Source organism: Drosophila guanche, unplaced genomic scaffold (assembly GCF_900245975.1).
Source record: "Drosophila guanche unplaced genomic scaffold, DGUA_6, whole genome shotgun sequence".
Classification (NCBI taxonomy): domain Eukaryota; kingdom Metazoa; phylum Arthropoda; class Insecta; order Diptera; family Drosophilidae; genus Drosophila; species Drosophila guanche.
Genome location: NW_022995750.1, coordinates 5,928,298 through 5,947,884, shown reverse-complemented (window position 1 = coordinate 5,947,884; position 19,587 = coordinate 5,928,298). Strand labels below are relative to the sequence as shown.

At 42.3% G+C, this 19,587-nt stretch overlaps 1 protein-coding gene across 2 annotated transcripts in view; it reads left to right on the top strand.

Annotated features, from left to right (window-relative positions):
• Nucleotides 1-13,026: 13,026 nt before the first annotated feature.
• Nucleotides 13,027-19,587, top strand: part of LOC117586336 (protein single-minded) — a 32,709-nt gene continuing 26,148 nt past the window's right edge. The window contains exons 1-2 of one of the 2 annotated variants that reach the window (XM_034276329.1): nt 13,027-13,093; nt 15,024-15,509. In XM_034276329.1, coding sequence (XP_034132220.1) covers nt 15,454-15,509 — 56 coding nt within the window. In that variant the 5' untranslated portion in view covers nt 13,027-13,093; nt 15,024-15,453. Of the gene's footprint in view, nt 13,409-15,023; nt 15,510-19,587 lie in introns of both variants that reach the window. The other variant, XM_034276331.1, reaches the window with a different exon arrangement.

The window sequence follows — 19,587 nt, the reverse complement described above, 5'->3', positions numbered from 1 at the left end:
TTTCAGTTCAATTAGCACCTTTTAGTGTGCAAAATAGCGCTACCCAACCCCAAAGACATCCCACTCGAAAGTTCCTTTCGATAGCAGTGCGGCGGCTCCTGCTGCAGCTCCTGTCCTGCCAGTCCTGTTCGGCTGTCAGTTTCGCTGTCAGCGTCTGTCAAAAGTTAAGTGCAAGTAATACCCCGATATCACCTCGCATTCGTTGCCTCAATGTCAGAGATATATAAACATATAACTGCAAATTATTTGCTGCCATTGTACATACGAGTGTGGCTTGCCTTTGCTGTTGACTTTGATAGAGCCGCAACCTTCACATAGAAAATCTCTCAACAAGAAAATTACAGACGCGACGCAGAGAGGCACAAAGTTGATTGCCTGGCATTAGGAGGGGGCAACATTAGGTAGGGGATTATGTGCACCACAGAACCACAGAACCACAGAAAAGGAAACAGGGAATTTCAAAAATTATGATTGGTTTAGAGTGAAATTTTGTTCGGTAATTATTTAGACGAAAATTGAGGTCCCTCTGGGGGGATTGGATCTGCGTTCTACCACATATTTTTGCGGTTTCCGGGCGGCAACACAAGAGTCCAGCTGCCTCCTGTCAATCAAATAGGGGCTCTCCCTTTGCTAAATCTGGCCTATCTGGCGGCGCCTATCTCAAACGTAAACCTAATCAGAGACTAATTAATAAACATTAATGTACAGGACGGTGCAACGTGGCGCTGCTGGCTGCCGTTTAATTAATAATTATGCTATTTACATAACTAATTTAAATGAGTTGGTGGCAACATGTTCATGCCCAGTTTTCATTAGTGTTATTGCCTCCCATCTCGCTCTCCGCCCCACCACCTGCCGTTGGCCTGTCTGGGGCGCCAGACAGATTTCATTAGCCAGCTCTATTTTTTTTTTTGACTAAGCCACGATGTAACTAAACCAGAAAACCGGATAATGTAAGCCAATTTTGAATGCACGGCTGCCATCTGTGGGACTGAGACGAATTGGCGAGTACCCTGGGATTGTAAAAGTCTGGGAATTTAATGTGATTGAATGAAGAAATGGAAGCAAAGTATTGGGCTGTGTATTCTATATAACTAGTATTCCGTTTTAATTGTTTTATTTTTGCACTTTCTAAACTCTTTATTAGCTAAGGATACATTTTAGGTGTTCCCTAGTATTTTTTTCATGGTTTCTTCTTATTTTCTAGTCCTCAGAGCTTCCTTTCATTCGTTTTGTTCTCTGGCATAAATACAAATTTGTAATTTCAAAAGTAAAATGAAACATAACATTTCAAAATAATTTTATTCCGTGTCTATTTTGGTTTAAATAAACTCCCAACGTGCAAAGTTTTACCAAAAATTATAACAAAATAATTTTCTCTTAAGGTAAAATCGATTTCGAAAAGGCTTGCTTCATCCTTTTCGGCCACACAGCCCTCCCTGAATCTACGCCCAGATCTAGAGCACCAACATCAGCCAATTAAAAGTATGTTTCCCTGCGGTTGATGTTGCCAAAGATTTGCCAAGTCTCTCGGGCGTCGGCTAATTGCAATTAATTATTGCAGTAATCCATCATAGCTAGTCAGAGACCGACCTGGGCTGCCAGTGAGTTTTGGGCTCCGGCTTCGGGCATCGTCATCTGCCATGGCGACGGCGGCTTCCTTTTTGGGCAAAAGTACAAACAGAAATTGATGTGGAAAACACGCGAATGTCGTATAAGCAATTCCTTTTCTTTCTGTAAATTATTTTCTTTATGCTTTTTTGTGTTCGGCTAACTACATATAATGCAAAATGCAAATTAGTGCAGCCCAAACGAGTGGCCAAGCGAAGAAACGTCATAAAAATTCGCTCAAAGTCAGAATGGATTAGGGATTGCATCATAAAAAGGTTGGTTAAAGGTAAAGATAAGGAATGTGCCAAGGGAAATTTGGCACAAAGGGAGAGGGACTAACAGGGCAAAGAATGGGGAGAGTTTTACTTTGGCTTTGAATCCTAACTGAGTAGAAAGTTTCAAACACTTTATTCAGTCGGGACTTTGGATAATTGTTGCTCATTTATTCGTTGAATCGATTGTTAAATTATTTATTTATTTATTTTTATATATTAAATACATTTATTTTATTATTAATGTAAGCGACATTTTACGTTTGAAGTAATCGGAAAAAAGCTTGAGCTTGATGGCTCTTTCAGAACTTTCTCATTTTTGTGTTTTCGGGGCAGTCCTTTAGCTACTTCTCGCAGTTACTGCGCAGCTGTCCTTGTACATACTTCCTTTAATATTCGTCATCCCAAAATAGAACCCTGACAAATCAATATAATATTTTCCCACGAGCCCCAATTGGAACTCTTTCTTTAAGTGTCTGTAGACCCAACCACACGCGTAATATCAATTTTCTTCTAGCTGTTTATTTTCCTAGTCCACTAAGACTTCTCCAAGCATTTCGCTTTCGATTGAAAGTTTTCTTGTAAATTGAAATGAAATATTATTTAATGTTGTGACGTGTACTTAGGTCTACCCGTTCCAAGGAGCGCACTGAACGGGGCCCTGAATGAAGATTAACAATTGTGTGCGACAATTGTCAACTTTAATTATTTACTAATTGTGACTGAATTATGAAGAACTCTGGCGGCGGCGGACGCTTAATTGTCGGGCAATTAAACAACAACAACAATTGTTACAAAAACCAACAAATTGTTGGCTTGACTTTTCACTTTTTCTATGTTTTTTTCGGTTACAAACTTTTTTTGGTTACATGGGAATAAAAAGGGGAATACTTGGGGAGTATATTTTAGGCCACGCCCATCGAATCGTTCGTTGTGTGCCTATGAGCGAGAAAGAGAGAGCGAGAGTTAGTGACTCTCTGGCAACTGGCAACTGGCAACTGGCAACAACATGGCGTGGTTCCATTTCCCATTTCGTTGCACTGGAAATTTGAGTGAATCTTTGAGTGAATCAAGAGCGACAGAGGGAAAGAGCGAAAGAGAGAGAGAGAGAAATGGAAATACGATTGAGTTTCAACGCCTCGCTAAAGTGCAGACAACCTCCGAGACTGAAAACAAAGGTAACAATTGGAATTACACATCAACGATTCATACTGTCGGGTGCGAGCAGAAACCAGTGCTGCTCACTGGTTATTAATTATTCTAGTTTACACAATTGCACTTGCACTCCCTCCCTTTGGTCTTTGGCCAGCAAATGCAATTTGAGTGTAAACACATTTAACTACGGTAAAAGGGGCATGAAGAGGAGCTTTAGACTGTATCTTGATATGCGATCTGCGCCTGCAATTTACATACAGAGAGAGAGAGAGAGAGAGAGAGACTCTTTTGCCACCAGACAGCGTCAAAGGCTAATGGTCGAACGATGTATTTTATTCAGAAGATCGAGCTTTGAAACATTGAACAGCCTAAGACAGCGAGTAGTGCGCTTGGAGCAAGGAACACGCGCCATTAGCATTGTCCAAATAGACTTCCTGGAGCTCGTAATCGCAAACATTTGTCTGGTAAATGTAACCCCTGAAACTGCACTCGTAAAACTTCTTTTGGCAGTCGAGTGGCGACAATTAATATTTCATTTTAATTAATATAATTTGTTTACGATTATGGGTAAACAAAAATTAGAGTGTTTCATTTTCTTCTGGAAGTGGAAATTTGCGTGTTACATTTTTGGTAATATTTTAGTTAATGGCTTTATTGATCTGAGAGCGGAGTTGGGGAGTGTTCCAAACTGGGGGATGGGGTGAGGTACTGTGGTACTTTTTTCACCCTCTTCCCAAGTTGCAATGAAAAATATCTTTCATATTGCTTTACGAATAAATTTCATTGCCTGCCCTCAAACAGTATTTCTTGTTATGCTTCTAAGACTCAGTAACTCCGTTTCTACTTTGTATTCATCTAACCATAAGACAATTCAAATGTGATAATATATTATAGTATATTATAAATAAAGAAAAATTGCCGAGAGGAGACCCACCTGAAGTTTGGGAACACCTTTAAATTCCCCACTCTGCCCTCCAACATAACTGCTCCTCTGTCAGACCAGCCATAAATAATCCAAATAATTTTTGTATAAAAATGCAGCACCATCTTAAAAATAAAGTCATAATTTTCGAAATGATTTATGAATTGTGGAGAGGGATGGGAGAAGAGGTAGCCAGCGCCAGCCAGACAGGTGGAGAGGGGTGATCGCTCAGCGGGGTCTCTCTTTCTCTCTGTCGTTCCCTTTGCGATTATTACACATTTTATTTAATTTCTTTTTGTTGTTTTGCTGTTAATGCAACGCTTTTTAAATTAATTTCTTCGGTGAATTGCATTTTCTGGCTCCGGCTTGAGTTGCTCGGCTCAAGTTTTATTTTGAAAAGAGTGGAATAGAGAGTGCGAAGAGTGGGGAGAGCGGGGAGAGTGGTACCCTGTATATTAGCATAGCCCGACACGCATGCCGTCTGGTGTCTGCCTCCGGATAGGGCCGCAAGAGTCGTACAAGAGCGAGGGTTTGCCTCCTTTTGACCGCCTTTGGCTGGGTACTTGTTACTTTTCGACATGGCCTCTTATGATTAGCTGAATTATGCTTTTAAAATTTGCATTGTGATAAGATCCGTGAACTTAGCGCCGACTGCACTATCATTTGAATAGTGGTGGAAGTAAGGACAAGTGAGACTACAGATAGTGTGGAGTGCTGGAAGGGTGCTGCAACAATTAAACAGTCTTCAAGAGGTTCTTGGCTAATTGTGGACAGTGGGGGGTGCCCTTTGGGCAGACTAGAATATGTGTTTGAATACTCATAAACCCTCTTCTTAATAGTCGCATGCGTACCCTTGGCAATTGTGAACTCATCAACATCCTGTCAAAGTAATTATTAATATTCGTTTCAAGGAACATGCATCCTCCACATGTTGCGATATATTTATGTAAAATCTACAAGAAAAATCGCCTTCAAAGACCCGCTCTTGCTAGGCGGCTTATCTTTCTGTAATTTTCCTGCTTTGGCAATTACGAATGCAAAATATTTTCCTTAGCTGACTGACCGCCGACACCAGTCCTCCTATACCCCTACTGCTCTATCCTCCCCTCAGCTGCACAAGTGGCAATTAAGCCACTAAGGAAAATACTTCTTTTCTTTTGGCTTTCAACAGAAATGAGATGAGGCGGCGGAGGGAAGAAACGAAAGGTAGATGGGGATGTTGGCTAGATCCACGTCCCACCTTGCATGCGCAAATTTGCATTTTAAGTTGTGTTTAAATATAATTTTTCTCCGCCGTTTTCTTTGCACAATTATTTATTGCTGAAAGTGCAACTAGGCGTATGCTTAACTTTGTTGATAATTGGAGTGAGAATAAATTTATAATTTATAATTCGTATATTTTTTTTTTGCCTCTGTTTGCCTTTGCTCGCGATTCGAAGTGCACAAAACATGAACGCTAATTAATGTGATTTTTAAGCGTTGAAAAATTGCAGTCATTTGTATATATTTCTCTCTTGTTTGCCGATTTTTTGTGTGTGCCTTATTTAGCCATATTTTCTACCACACATTTCCTAGCATATGTATTCAAGTTTTTTGCTCGAGTTTTTACCCACTTCTTGTGGGCGCCAAAAAGGCGTTACAGGCCCTGGCTATTTTCCAGTGGGATACCCCATGATTAGCGGCAATCGTATCGCCGGCTAATGGCCCTCATCAAGCCCAACCAACCACCCACTCGCTGATGCCATTTTCCACCCTTCAACCATTTTGGATTTGCTTGCACTATTTGCCATTTGTCAGCTATTTTGCATTAAAGCCACCCCACTACCAAATGGAATCATGAATACATGGCTCGTATAAGACTCTCCCCCATCTCTAGGTGTACGGACAAAGTCTCCCGCCCCAGGTTGACAACGTGTGTGGGCGTCAAGTATATCGGTTACTTTCGCACCAAGCCAAAACCCAAACGAACCGAAACCATGCAGCGGCAGTGGCAGTAGCTGACAAGCAAAACCGCAAAACTCCAACTCAAAATTCAATTCGAGTCACTCCAAAAGGGGGGACACCACTTGCTAATCGGTTAAATTAGCCGTAAAAGAATGCACAAGTCATCGGGTTACACATGGATCGGGGGCGCTGGCGCTGGCGCTGGCGCTGCGAGTGATACTCCCTCGCAACGTGAGAACTTCGGCCTCTGTCAGGTAAGGAGCAGCCGAGAAGGGAACGAGCCGAACCGAGGCGAGTGCTCTGACTTATGATAGACGTGTGCCATTGGTGTCAGATCGGGATACCCAGAAAGCAGTGGCGTAGCTGGAATTGGGGATAGTTTAAGAGGGAAGAAATGTATGGATTTTGTGTTGACTCAAAGTTGACTCATTCCATTCCATAACTCATTCGCCTCACTCGACTTATCATCATCAAAAGCTTATCGATTCTTACCTCCACTTATCGCTATTTATCCCTACTTATCCATGATTAATCATCACTCACATAATCACCTTACTGGAAGGGTCTCGATAGAGCAACTTCCCTTGAGCTTCTGATCTGATCGATAGCTCCCCCGATCGGACTACGCACCTGCTTGGCGCACAACAAAAGCAGGACCAGAAAACAGGCACAGTAAAGAAGATATATGTCGTAGAGGGGAGAATCAATAGCCATAGTAATATCAATACCATTACCAATACCAATACCAATATCAATGTCAACAGGTTTCTGGCTTACTCAGCAGCGACTCTTCTGAGGATCTCTCTGCTGATACGATCTCGAGTTTCGCGCGACTCAGCCGCGACGATCTGCCGCCGGCGGAGCTCAGATCCCTCACACTCCTCCATTCCATGCCTCCTTCTCTCTGCCTGAATGACTGGTCAATGGGTACTGAGCCCTGGGACTGGGACTGGGGCTGGGACTGGGGCTGGGACTGGGCCTGAGACTGGGCTTTGGCATCTTAATCATTGTTATTTGGAGCCATTAGCCTCAACGCTTTGGCTGCTGGTGTTTTGGTTCGATGGCAATTATGTTGACAATTCGGACGACCCCAAAACAGATTACAGCCGGAATGGGTCCATCCCCAGTGCTGGGGTTATCATTAAGAGCAGTTTATTGAATATAACATTTTAGGCCTGATTAATGGTTTGTGCGCCTCTGGGACAGGTGGTTGGGGCGGAGCAACGCCCTGATGTCATCAAACAGGAAGCAGAATACAGAAACCGTTTAGACCAAATAAACGTCGCCCCAAAACGCATCGTATAAATTCTCAATTATCGCCCACGCCTGTGCCAGCTAGTTGTCTTTGGTCTCGGGACTTGGGCAATTTTCTGTGGTTTTATTGGAGCATAAATAAAAATGTTTAGACTTCTTGGCTATTTGGACATCACAGCCTCAGCCTCAGCCTCAGCCTCACTGAGAAAAATGGGTCTTTCGCCCAGATAAATTTTAGTTATGAATGTGTGGGACTCTTCTTCCAGTGTGTTTGCTCAGTGTGTTCGGTTGCAAGAGGCAACTGTTTGCAGATTGAATCGTTTAGAGCCTTAAATACTTCCATAATATAGAGCTACAATATCATTTGGTGGCCCTGCGGCTGCTGCAATCGATCGAGGAGTGCAGCAAAGGGAACCAAGATGGGTGTTTGGAGCCTGGAAAATGCGGAAACGTGCCAAGCGATTCACATCACACCGTCTGTGTGGAGTGGGACCCCTGGACTCTGGGCCTGGTGGTGTTTGCTAAGAATTGAAAAGGGGGTTTTGTTTTGCTCAGTTTCTTATTTTTGTTTGGTGTGCAACAAATCCATCAAGGAGCAGGCCTGGGCAGCAGCGCCATCTAGTGTTTGGACTAGCCTTGGGGCGGTCTTGGGCATTAGAATTGTTCGGACCGGCACCCCAGCCCTCTCCCGTGCCTCTAAGTAAACACCCACTAAACGGAGTCATGTCGGATTCAGAGTCTCCAATGGTTCATAAATCATCGCGATAACAAATTACCGCTGCTGGATGGATGCAGACTCCAAAGAGGAAAGGCATTGGGATACCTGGATCCCTAACGAAAAAAAAGCATGGAAGTTACAAAAGATCAATCTTATTTGCGCCCCGAAAATAGCCAAAGTTTGTTGCTCGAAGAGGCGCTACGTTTGCCCAGTCCCCTCCTCTCCCCAACTCCATACCGGACTCCGAGCTGGAGTCGAAGTCTGTTCGATTAATTTGCTTTGGTTTGTTTCGGTCTTTGAACATCTCTCTTTCTTTTGGGGCTTTTTTTTCGCTGTAGCCAGCACTCGCTGCATTATTATTATTATTGTTATAGGATAGCCCCCTCCACGGTGCACCCTGCGCGTACCGTTGTTGTTCGAGAGCCTGCTCCTCCAGCTAAACAAACTTACAATTTAGATTGAATTTATTTGAGCGCATGGCCTAGACGAGGAGCAGCCAGTGAGGCTGGCAGCCAGCTTGCCAGCCCATTGAGATCTTCATTTGCTGATCTTTCTGGGAACATCTTGGCGGCGTTGACCCCAAAGGCAAACTGCAGCTCCAACTTCGACTGGACTGGGACTGGGACTGGGACTGGGACTTTGACTGCGTACGATATCTGTGACTGACCGACCAACCGTCTGACCGACCAGTTTGCCATTGCCCTGCTGTCTGCCTGTGTGCCTTTCGCTTTGTGCCGTGCGTTCGTTCATTCCTTACCGTTCCCTTGCCCCCCTCCACCATCCTCCACCTGGGAGTTTGCTTTTTGAACTCTATTAAACTCAACGGATTTATTAATTTTGCTGCCGATTAACTGTTTCAGATACCGCTTGACCATTCCTGAACTGAACCGGGTCCTCAGTCGCATCATATCCGTTAGCTGCATCGCTTCATAAATCATATTTTGAAATCGGAGTCGGGCCATCGCATAAAGAAAGCTTTTAAACGCCGACAAAGATTGACATTCGCATAATTAGACAGTCCGGGATAGGACAGCAAAATGTTATGAGGAGACTGAACCTTCGGATGCGAAAGGAGTAAGTCGCTGGGGGTTGAGCTTTGGCATCAGCTCTAATGACAGTGTCAAATACATGACATGACAATAGCCATAAAGCCACGACATGCAGCCATAACATTAACTAAAACACGGGCTACACGTGTGTATCTGTCAGATACGGCCCCAAACACAGAGCTCAGAACAAACATCAGCCAATGTGTGAATTGGTCACACCGGTGTTCAGGGATACCCTAAGAAAATGTGAGTTATATTGGAGTATGTATAAGAAAATATATATAAATATATAATTATGAAATTGGGAAACTGAAAATATGTAAGCGATTCAATTCAAAACTTTCCCACAATCATTTCCACTTTCACAATGAGAGTTGTAAGTAAATTACAAGTCACGAGGGAACTTGGATACTATTCACATCTTTGGATTCTAATTATTGGAACACAGAATATGTTTAAGACTGTAGTCCACTTTAGATATCCAAACAAATTCCTTGATTTCTCCTCTCCTAAAACAAACAACTGTATATAGTCAGCCAACTCCTGTTCTCTCTCTCTCTCTCTCTATGGAGAGTGAGGGGACAAAATTCAATCTGAAATATGTCAGCAATGCAAGGGTATTAAGGTGGCATAGGGAAGGGGGCCAGCTGGGGCGTTTGGGTTGGTCGCCCATTCCCAATGCGGTGCTGCTGTTGTTCCTACTGCTGTTTTCTGGTGTTGGTAGAGTGGTCTGGGGCACTGGTTGTGGTGGTGGCAGTGTCCACTTATCTCGCGCAATTGATCGCGGGTTGTTATAGCCTTTGCTGGCGGCCATTGTTTGCATTTTTTTCAACCTTTTCCAGTACTTTTTTTTGTTGTGTTTTTCATGTGTTGTGTTCTGTCTAAAATGACATTTTAGTTTGAGTCGTTGTTTCTTTTTTGTGTGTGTTTGTCATGTCCATTGTTCTGTGCTAGTACTCATATGTGTCTGTGTGTGTATCTGAGAGTGTGCATTTTATTTTATGCCTTTGACAAAGGCAGCCATTTTGGGCCTTCCACAAATGGCAATTATAATTGCGGCTACTTAACGGGCAACGGGCGAAGCAGTGCGGTGCCTGAGAGGTGGTTGGGTAGAGCAGTTTGAGAGCTTTGAATTGCATTTTTCTAAAAAGTAAACATCGTTTTATAGCCAGTCTGCGGTGATTGTTTTGGCGATGAGCGCGTATGCAACTGGAGTCGATGAATGCCCTGTAATTGCAACGAAATATACCTAATTAATGTAAGGGTTGTAATGCTTCAGAGTTTTCGTACCAAAAGGTTTGATTAAAATTACATTATAAGTTTAGGATCTGTAAATACTATTTATTCAAATGATTCAACATTTTGCAAGTTGAAATTTACCTTTGGAAAAATCGATACCTTATAATCATAACCTTATCTAATAGAGTCTCATTGCACATTCTTTGATCATTGCATTCATTAAGTTTTTTCCACTAAGCTCTGCATGTCTCAAGCCTTTCCATCAGCCTCAAATACCCATTCTATTAGCAGAATATTTTCAGATTGCACTTTGTTTACTTTTATCCTTTATGGTTGTGCCTTGTTCGAGCTCTCAGTTTTTGTTGTTCAGTGTACATAGAATAATTATATTTAATTGGCGCCGTCAATGGATCGGAGTAAACATTATGGGGGGAAAATGCATTATAGGTTTCGCTATCTATATTCATGCTTTTTTTGTGGAATTTCAGCCTTATTTGTCTGTGTTTTTGTGGCGTTTTTGTAGCCCTGCTAATGTTGTCAGTCTTTGACTGTCCATCGGGAAGGGTCAAAAGGGACCCTGCTTAATTGGCAAATTATATAGATCCCATATAGAGTGCTTGTCTAGATGTGATCAGCAATGACATTGATGTGACCAGGCAGCTGCTGGCCAAAAGTCAACAAGGAAAAAAAACGAGTTAATAAGAAACTTGTTACGAAATTAGGCACTGGTGGATAAAATGAAAGATGAAGAGAAAGAGGGGGCAGTCGCATTAAGGGATCGCGGCAAAAACTTACACAACACACATAATTCCTCATCGGGCGAGAGGGGCGGACTTCATCGCGAAATTGATATGCGAGTTCGAGCGCCAACAGCAACAACAAGAGCGAGTATCAGCCGCGAATCGAGCACGTACTGGCTAAACGAGGCAGCACCCTCCACTGAAGAAGAGTAACTGAGAGTGAGAGAGACCATCCGCTGGTCCATCGTTTCGCCAGTACTTAAGAGTAGCTGCAAGCAAGCGACGACAAAGAGAGGAGAACAAGTGCAAAAATAAGTGGAGAGAGGACGGAAAAGCACCTGCATTGTGTACACTGCTACGGCGCTGCTTTGTTCATGCGGCTCCTCTGCTTCGTTGCTGCTGTCTCCGAAGTTGAAGCGTAAATTGATAAGCTGCTCGATGATCTAAAAGAGGGGGGAGGGAATCGACTTCAAGAGAGAACTGGTTGAGCACTCCACATACTTATTAGTGCCAGGGATTGACATACTACGCTGCCTTCTGTTTTTACCTGCTCTTATTTGTTGTAGGCTAAATACTTAACTTGCTCAGAGAAAAATAGAGTTTAGATTTAAAATGTTATTCTTAAATAAAATTAGTAAACTTACAGAGAATTCACTATGATTCAAATATAACATAATACAAAAATACATATTTTTGTACATAGTATGTATGCAAAAACATTTTAAATCTATCAAATATGTAAAATATAACCTTTAGATGAGCAAAACATCGAGTTTAAAAATGAAAATATTTTATTTCATATTTATTGTTTTACAATGAAAGTGATGGCTTGCGAAAAATAGGCTGGAACTTACTGAAACCCTTTCTAAATATTTAAGCACATTCATTGTCTACATTTCTAGGCTCTATTTTGTTATCAAAAAAATATAACTTGAAAAAGTAGCTGAAGCTGAAACAATTGGTATCAAAAACTTCGACGCATGCAACTAGATTTTATATTACGTCCTCGTCTCTTTTTTTTTGGTCATTGTTCTTGTCTTATTGCTGCTTCTGTTCTTTTTGTTTTTCCTGTCCTTCCTTTTTGCTCATTGGGCTCTGTGAGAGGTGGACAGGCATCAGGCTGCTCCATCCAGTGGCTAGATAAACATTTGGTTTCTCTCTGACTTTGCATTGAATTCCTGCACGCAATGTAATTGACAGTGCAACTCCATTCTCCATTCTCCACTCTCCAGCCGACATCCTCCACCTCTGACGTCACAAAGAACAGAAGGAGAGCACTAGACGAGGCCCTCCTGCTTCCCCCGGCAAAATGGCAGACCATCTGTGACATGTGGTTGGGCCCAGAACATATGGCTAAGACTAAGTACGTTCTTGAGTGCCGACATTTTGACTGCCTAGATCTTTCATATATGTTTTTTTCTTTTGCTGCCACAGAATTTTGTGGTGTACATTTCATACTTCATGCTGTAGCTGTTGTTGTTGCTGTTGGTGGTGCTGGTGCTCCTGTCATGTGGCACAAATGAATAAATCATTCGCGATAAGGCCCCAAACTGAGTGCTCATGTTTATGGCTTTAATGGCTTTGGTCACACCAAATAAAATTTGCATTTTCCAAATGGAAAAACAAAGAAGTCTTCAAACCAAATTGAGTGATATCTCGGAAGCAGAAAGGGAGAACAAGTGATGCCATTGAATGATAGCCTTTTCAATGATAACTCTTAATTACCGCCTAATTAATTAACAGATGCACGATGAGAGCACAGAAATCTTGTCTTGCTGTATGCACGAAAGAGCGAGCAGGCACTACAAATTCTCACCGAGAGCTGTTCACAGTGGAAGCGAGATAGATAGCCACTCCATATTTGTCGCTGGTTGGCTCGTTGGTTTCTTGTTTTCTCTCTCCCTCTTTGTCTCTGACTTTCCAGTCACTAACACTCGCGCAAGCATGACGTTGCACAAGGAACGCTGGAACAATGGAACACTGGTCTCTCTCTCTCTCTCAGTCTGTCTTTCGCAATTTAACGATCACGTTGCCAGGACGACCGGCCCTCCACAACATGTGTTCCAATCTCGCCTGGTTTTTTCCACACGTTTCCAATTTCGTATTTCAGTTCCAACCAGAACTTCAAAGCGTTAACGTGGCCGCAGTCAGTCGCGCCCAAGAAGAAAAGCGCGAGAGAGAGACATACAGTGAGTGGGAGCCAGCAAGAAAGAGAGAGAGAGAGAGAGAGCGCTCAATAGTTTTTCGGCAAACAACAGACGGTGGAGGGGTCGCACCCCACAACGGATGGTCAAACAAAGCCGTCGGCGCTTCTGCTTCTGCTGCTGGTGCTGCTTCCTCTGCTTCCCTCTCCTTGCTGCTGCCAGTCAATTTCATTTCAAACGTCTGCGTTTCGTCTCTGTCTCATCGCGTTTCGGGCTCATTCATTCGTTTCTGGCGCTCGCGTGCAGTCAGCTGCTTCTCAAAACTAACGGTTCTTCAAAGCCGTGTCGCCGTCGCAAAAGGTGCGTGCATCCGAGATCCGAGTGTGTGTCTGTGTGTGCAAGTGTGAAAGTGAAATCTAGACCTAAATCGAAGCATACAATACCCTGTCACGCGATAGATACCCTGTAACACAGAAAGAGAGGAGAACCCCGAACCTTACACCAAAACTAGACAAGCAGCAAATCCTCCAGAAAGAATAGAAAAGGAAGAGGAAAATTAACAAGAGGATACTGAGAACAAGAACTAGAAGAATAATAAACAAGAAGTTACTCAAAACAGAGACAAAGTGCAAGTGCAGACTGCCGGCGGTCATTCCACTCCGCGCACGCCATACACGTGTGTGTGTGTGTGTGTGTGTGTGTGGGTGGGTGGGTGTGTGCGTGTTGGGGCAAGGCCAGACAAATGTCACTTTGACAACTAGCCTCTGCCCGTGGCGCCCCCCAGTGGCAAAAGAAACAGCAGCTGTAGCTTCGGCTACCGGCAAGCATCGTCGATCGTGCCTCAAATGATTTGCGTGCCGTTCTTGCGTTAGCGTTTTGGTTCCGTGTCGATTTTGATTTTTTTGCTGTTTGTTGCATGCGTCGTCGTCATCGTCATTGATAAACCCAAAGCCCAAACCACAATTACAACAGCAACAACAGTAAACATATGAGAGTGTTGCAAGTGCAAGTGAAAAAAGCAAAAGTGTGTCTTCAAAAATAACCAAAACAGAACCCCAAAAACACACACGAAAAGCAACACCAATAACCAAAACAAATCAGAGGGGAAATTTTAAATTTAAAAAGCCATTGAGAAAGTACTGGGAGAGAGTCCTTCTCCATAGAGAAGACCATAAATGGGGACACGTTGCAAGCTTTGAGCTTACTAATCTTTTAGGTTTCTCATTGTTACAGGAAATTATAGAAATCTCTTTTTTTTTATACTTTGATTGAATGATTCATGCCGAAGAAAATAACTAAGTTCGATAAAAATGTGTCCTAAACTTGAAGAACTTAACCTTCATGAGTTACTTCAGAGTGGCAACTGCCTTTGTCCATTCTTTATACATTTTCCTTATTAAACTAAAACTAGAAATTGTGAAAAATGCTATATTTCCCTTCTCTCCATCCTCAAATACACACATCTTATGTCCTAACTTATCAGTACTGAGAGATTAATTATATTTATAGAATTTTCCAACTCTCACTGAATAGACTAAAAGTACAAATGCATAAGTGAAGTTTTCAAAAAGTAAGCGGACGCAAACTGCTATAGTTTTATGAAATTAAAGTTTATAGCCTCACAAAGTGCATTTTATTATAGTTTCAATAAAGTTGTAGACCCAAATGAAACCTTTTTGTTGTATAATTAAATTAGATGTGTACTTTTATAGAGGCAATATTAAGCGGAATAAAAAAGCTTAAATGTAGTTTAACATTCAATACGTTCATTACATTTGTAGAACATTCACTCACTGAGATTATTGAGCTTACGGACAAATCTTATTGCAGTTGTTCCAACGCTAATCCCCAAGACAAAGCATAAGCCTAGGCGTAGTGCCAATCTCAAGGCTTTCCCCAACACAATGCCTCGCAGCCCAATAGTGTTTTCTCAATGGCTAAATCCGAGATTCACATTCACTCCCTCTTCGTACAGTATTGAAACTCCAGTGCAATAAGAGGAAAGAAGACAGCGCGATGAAAAAGCAAGCAAAATGTAAGCGTGATGATAATTAAAAATAAAATACCAGCAAGAAAGAAACAAAATTTACGCGTGGCTACAGCACCGAAACCAAAAACGACATCGAAGCAGCAGCAACAGCAGAAGCAGCAGCAGGATCTCCCCGGGTCCAAACGCTGCCAGAAGAAGCTTCTGGTGGCTGTCTGGTGGATCAACCGTGTGGCCAGAGTAAGCCGCATCAATAAATAAAAACCAATTACAACAAAAAGGAAAAGAAAAGAGCAAACGAAACCCACAAGAACAGCGAGCGAGCGAGCGAGCGAGCGAAGAATTGATATAAGAAAAATAATAATCAGAAGAGTAAAAATCATTCACAACGGCGACCATAACGAACTCCGCCCTAGCGATGAGCCAGCTGGGCACCGTCTACGCCACCAAGCGGAGGCGACGGAACGGCAAAAGGTGAGTCCCCACGAGAGATACCCGATACCGATTCCCCAACCGAAAGATACACACTCGTACAGAGATACAGATATTTGTACAACAGATTGAAGACCAGCGCCCAGCGGGAGGCGTTATTTCATGGGATTGCTGTGTATCTGTGCAACTGAGTGTGTGTGTGTGTGTGTGTGAAAGATTTCAATCAATACGAATGAGTGGCTGCACTTGCCACTTACCCACTTGCCACCTTTTGAGGCGCCACCCGCTGACGAGCTCAATGGCTGGCCCTATCAATCTCTCGCCTGTATTCCCAGGCCACCTTTCAGCTACTGGTTTTTGCTACAATCCAGAGATTATTAATGATCTCTGGGGCAATCGTTGACAAATCACTTTTTACTGTTGACTTTGGCCCTTGGGCCATCATCTCCCATCCACATACCACAGCCAAGGCATTCCTTCAGTATTTCTTCAAATTGATTTGCATTATGCATGTCGGGGGCAGGGTAGCGTGAAATTGCAGTAGCCACAAACAGTTGCGCATGATGATGATGATCATGATGATCATTATGTCGAGACCCCCCTCAGGGCTCTCAGGGCTCTCAAGGCTCTCAGGGCTGGCTGTTCGCTGGATGAGATCGGAATCTCCAAAAGGTGCACATTTAATTTCTGATAATTTTGTGTACTTAACTCCCAGCAGCAGCACCCAAGATTGAAAGAATGGTGTTTTCCATAATATATAAATATACGAGAACACACGCATTATGCAAAAATTGTTGCAGGAGAATTGCCACTGCAGACACGCCCACACGCTTTGCGGGTCTCCATCTCTGCATGCCACTTCGATACGAAGTACTAGATGTACGACACCCATAATCATGCGCCACTGATCAGCTATATGGCACCGCCCTGGCCTTGGAATGGAGTACAGGAATGGAGTGGAGCCACAAAAAGGAGTAGCTGTAGCATCCAAATTGAATTAATGAACGAATGAATTAGCATACGAAAAGATTTACTTGACCTAAAGAATTTATCTTTCGTTAATACAATGTAATGGCCATCCACATTTCATTAAGATTCAATCAAATAAACAGCAAACCTTTTGTATTTTTGGTACATAAAGTCACCAAATATCTGGTTTATTGAGGCTCTTATTCTGCTGTTGAATATAATTTCTACACAAATCACTTGACATACCTTTCAAAAGCCAATAAAAACCTTTTCAAACAATTCAATTGAATACATAAATTTCGCATAATATATTTGCACGTGAGCCGCAAACTTCATCCAATGTGTCCTTTATTTATTGAAATTGTTGGCCAGCCAAATGCATCGTATGCGTAATATTTGCATGTGTTGCAAGTGTGTTTAGGGGTAGCAAATACCCGAGGGCAGCTGTTCTCTGCTGTGGCACTTATGACTTCAATTAAAATGTTGTAAAACAGAGAGCACAAGCACAAGCTCAGAGGAACTCACATTCTCTGATCAGTTCATTAAAAGCATTAAAAAATATATACAAAAATAAAAACTCCTATGATGTAGGGGTGCCACCACAGAACCCAGAACTCCATAGAGAGAGATCGCGGAGTCCCTTTCGGACCTGCCACTCGTACGTATAATTGCAGGTGTGCATTGCAGCAGGGAGAGGCAAGGTGACAATTTTGCGTCAGTCGAGCGAGTCAGAGTCGCGGTGTCAGAGTCCGCAGCAGTCCGCAGAGTGGGGACCTTCTGTTTTTTTTTTCATTTTCATTTTCTTTTTTTTTTGCAGTAACTGCAGTAAAGTGTAATTGTTTTTGAGTTTGTTCTTTATCAAGAAACTGCGAATTATGCGGCTGCCTGTCGATGGTGCAATGAATTAAGTGGAGGTTTATGTTTTCTGTATCACTTCTTTGAGCTTCATGAATATTTTCAGCTTTTAAAAATTCCTTTCTGATATGTTCTATATTATATTAATAATAATAATATTATAAATACCATCTGAAACCCCATCTGAGCAATCTAGGAGTTTTTCTTCTGTCTTGCCAGTCATCTGAGGTGCACTTTTAATTGGAGGCCAATGCATCAAACCATTTGCTGACAGTTTTTGGCCCTTGCCACAAGTAGTCAAAGTTCTTCTTGCCAAATAGCCCTACCACCCATTCCCCTAACCCTATTTAGAAGGGTGGGGACTTTCGCGCTGTAGGGTTCCACTTGTTGGTTGTTATGGATATATGAGGTCCTGCTTTTGCGTTATTGATTATCAGCTTGTTGTTTATGCTCTCCTATCTCTGTCTCACTCTGTCTTTCTCTCTTGTTAATGTTGCACATATATATGTAGATGTACATATGTATATGTATGTACATATATGTAGCAACGTGTGTTCATATTATTGATTGCGGCAGCAATGCTTCCTTCTTGCTGCAGTTCTTGTTGCAAAGTTCTGTTTGTTGCTGGGTGAAATTGTAATTAGCCATGTTGCAGGTTGCATTTGCAATGGTTGCTGTTGCAGTTGTATCTATTGTTGCAGTTGTTGTTGCTGCCGCTCCTGTCGAAGCCTTTGAAATAGGGTTTAAAGTTCAAGCACTCGTATTTTATGCACTTTGATTGAGTTACAAAACTTGTTGGATGAATGCGTGCTGGAGGGGGCTTGAAGTGTACTTATATCGTGGCAAAGTAGAGACATTTTAGAGATCGAATTAATGCAGAATATGAGGGCTATATTACTATGGGAGGCAAGTGATTTGAATGAATCTTAATCATACATTCATGTGAAATGTATTTTCGCTACTTTTTCGACTTTTTACATTTTTACATTTATTTATGTCTTTTGCTTCCTTTTAATTAAATTCTATTACGATTATAGCTTTATCCTTCTAAGATAAAGTCTACAGATGGAATGACTCCTCCTTAATTCTCATTTTAGTCCACGCACTGGTATTAACCAACTCTTCCATCTCCTTTCAAATTGAACTCAAGTTATAGGAACCTTTTCCTGATCTGTTTTTAATGCTAAACACTTTTTTGAGAAGGACTTGTGTTCCCCCAGAAAAAGGTGCACAGAGTTCTTTGCATTCTTTGCATTTCACTTCCAAAGATCTATTCTCAACCAATTCGTATCTAAGATCATCCCCCCAAACATTCATATATATATCACTTCTCCCTGCTATCACCATTCGGCAACAAACGAATTTTTATAATTTTTGATGAATTACCTTTCGGAGTCTATACATTTTTTGGTATTCCCACAAGGGGAGGAGAGTAGGGAGTGGGAGATCCTCTCAATGGAAAACCACAGCCCACTGCCTCTGACATATGCCGCCGGCATTGGGTCGGAGCTGCGTTTGGAGAGCAGGAAAGCAGGAGCCGTCGATGACCATATGGCCAGCAGCCAGGACCTTTGCCTAATCGTAAATTTCGAGTCGGAGCTCAATTTAATGTTGGTCAAAAGAACTGACCAGCAGGCAGGCTGCCAGGACACGGCGTTGGGTGGGTGGGGGAGACAACACATGGTGGCACATGGTGGTGTCCTGGTGCTCTGCGGTGGTGGGTTGCTCATTAGTTGCGCCTGCGCCCTCCGCATGGGGTTAAAAGTATCTCTCGCCTTGAGAGCTACTAGCGGGTTATTCTATTTAGTTAATTATAGTCGGCTTGTCTCTAGGGGGGAGTGCCGCTGCCGCAGATCGGCAGATATAAAAAGTTGAATGACATTTGGCGAAGGGGTATTCTATTTTTAAGGGCTAAAGAATTTGTAAAGTTTGTACTGAATTTGTAATGTAAATTCTTGCCCTTTATTTCCCATCCGAGATGTTTCATATTTGAACTGAAGATATTGCCATCTATGGGGATGTCTTTGGATTTAGAAGAGAGTGAAGAGATCTTATTTTGGATCTTAAAACTGGAAAGACAATTGAGAGAATATATGTATGAATGTAGATGCATGTGGATGAAGATGCTGCAAAGAAGTAGCTGAAACTGAGTTTTCCTCATGCATTACCAGTACATATTTTATAAGACTTTTTTCTCTATAAATGCCCGACAAATCACAAAGTTTCGCTTTGCCCTTTCCACTTTTTTTCTTCATTAAATTCTTGATTTACAATGGACGATTTTCCATTGCGGCCG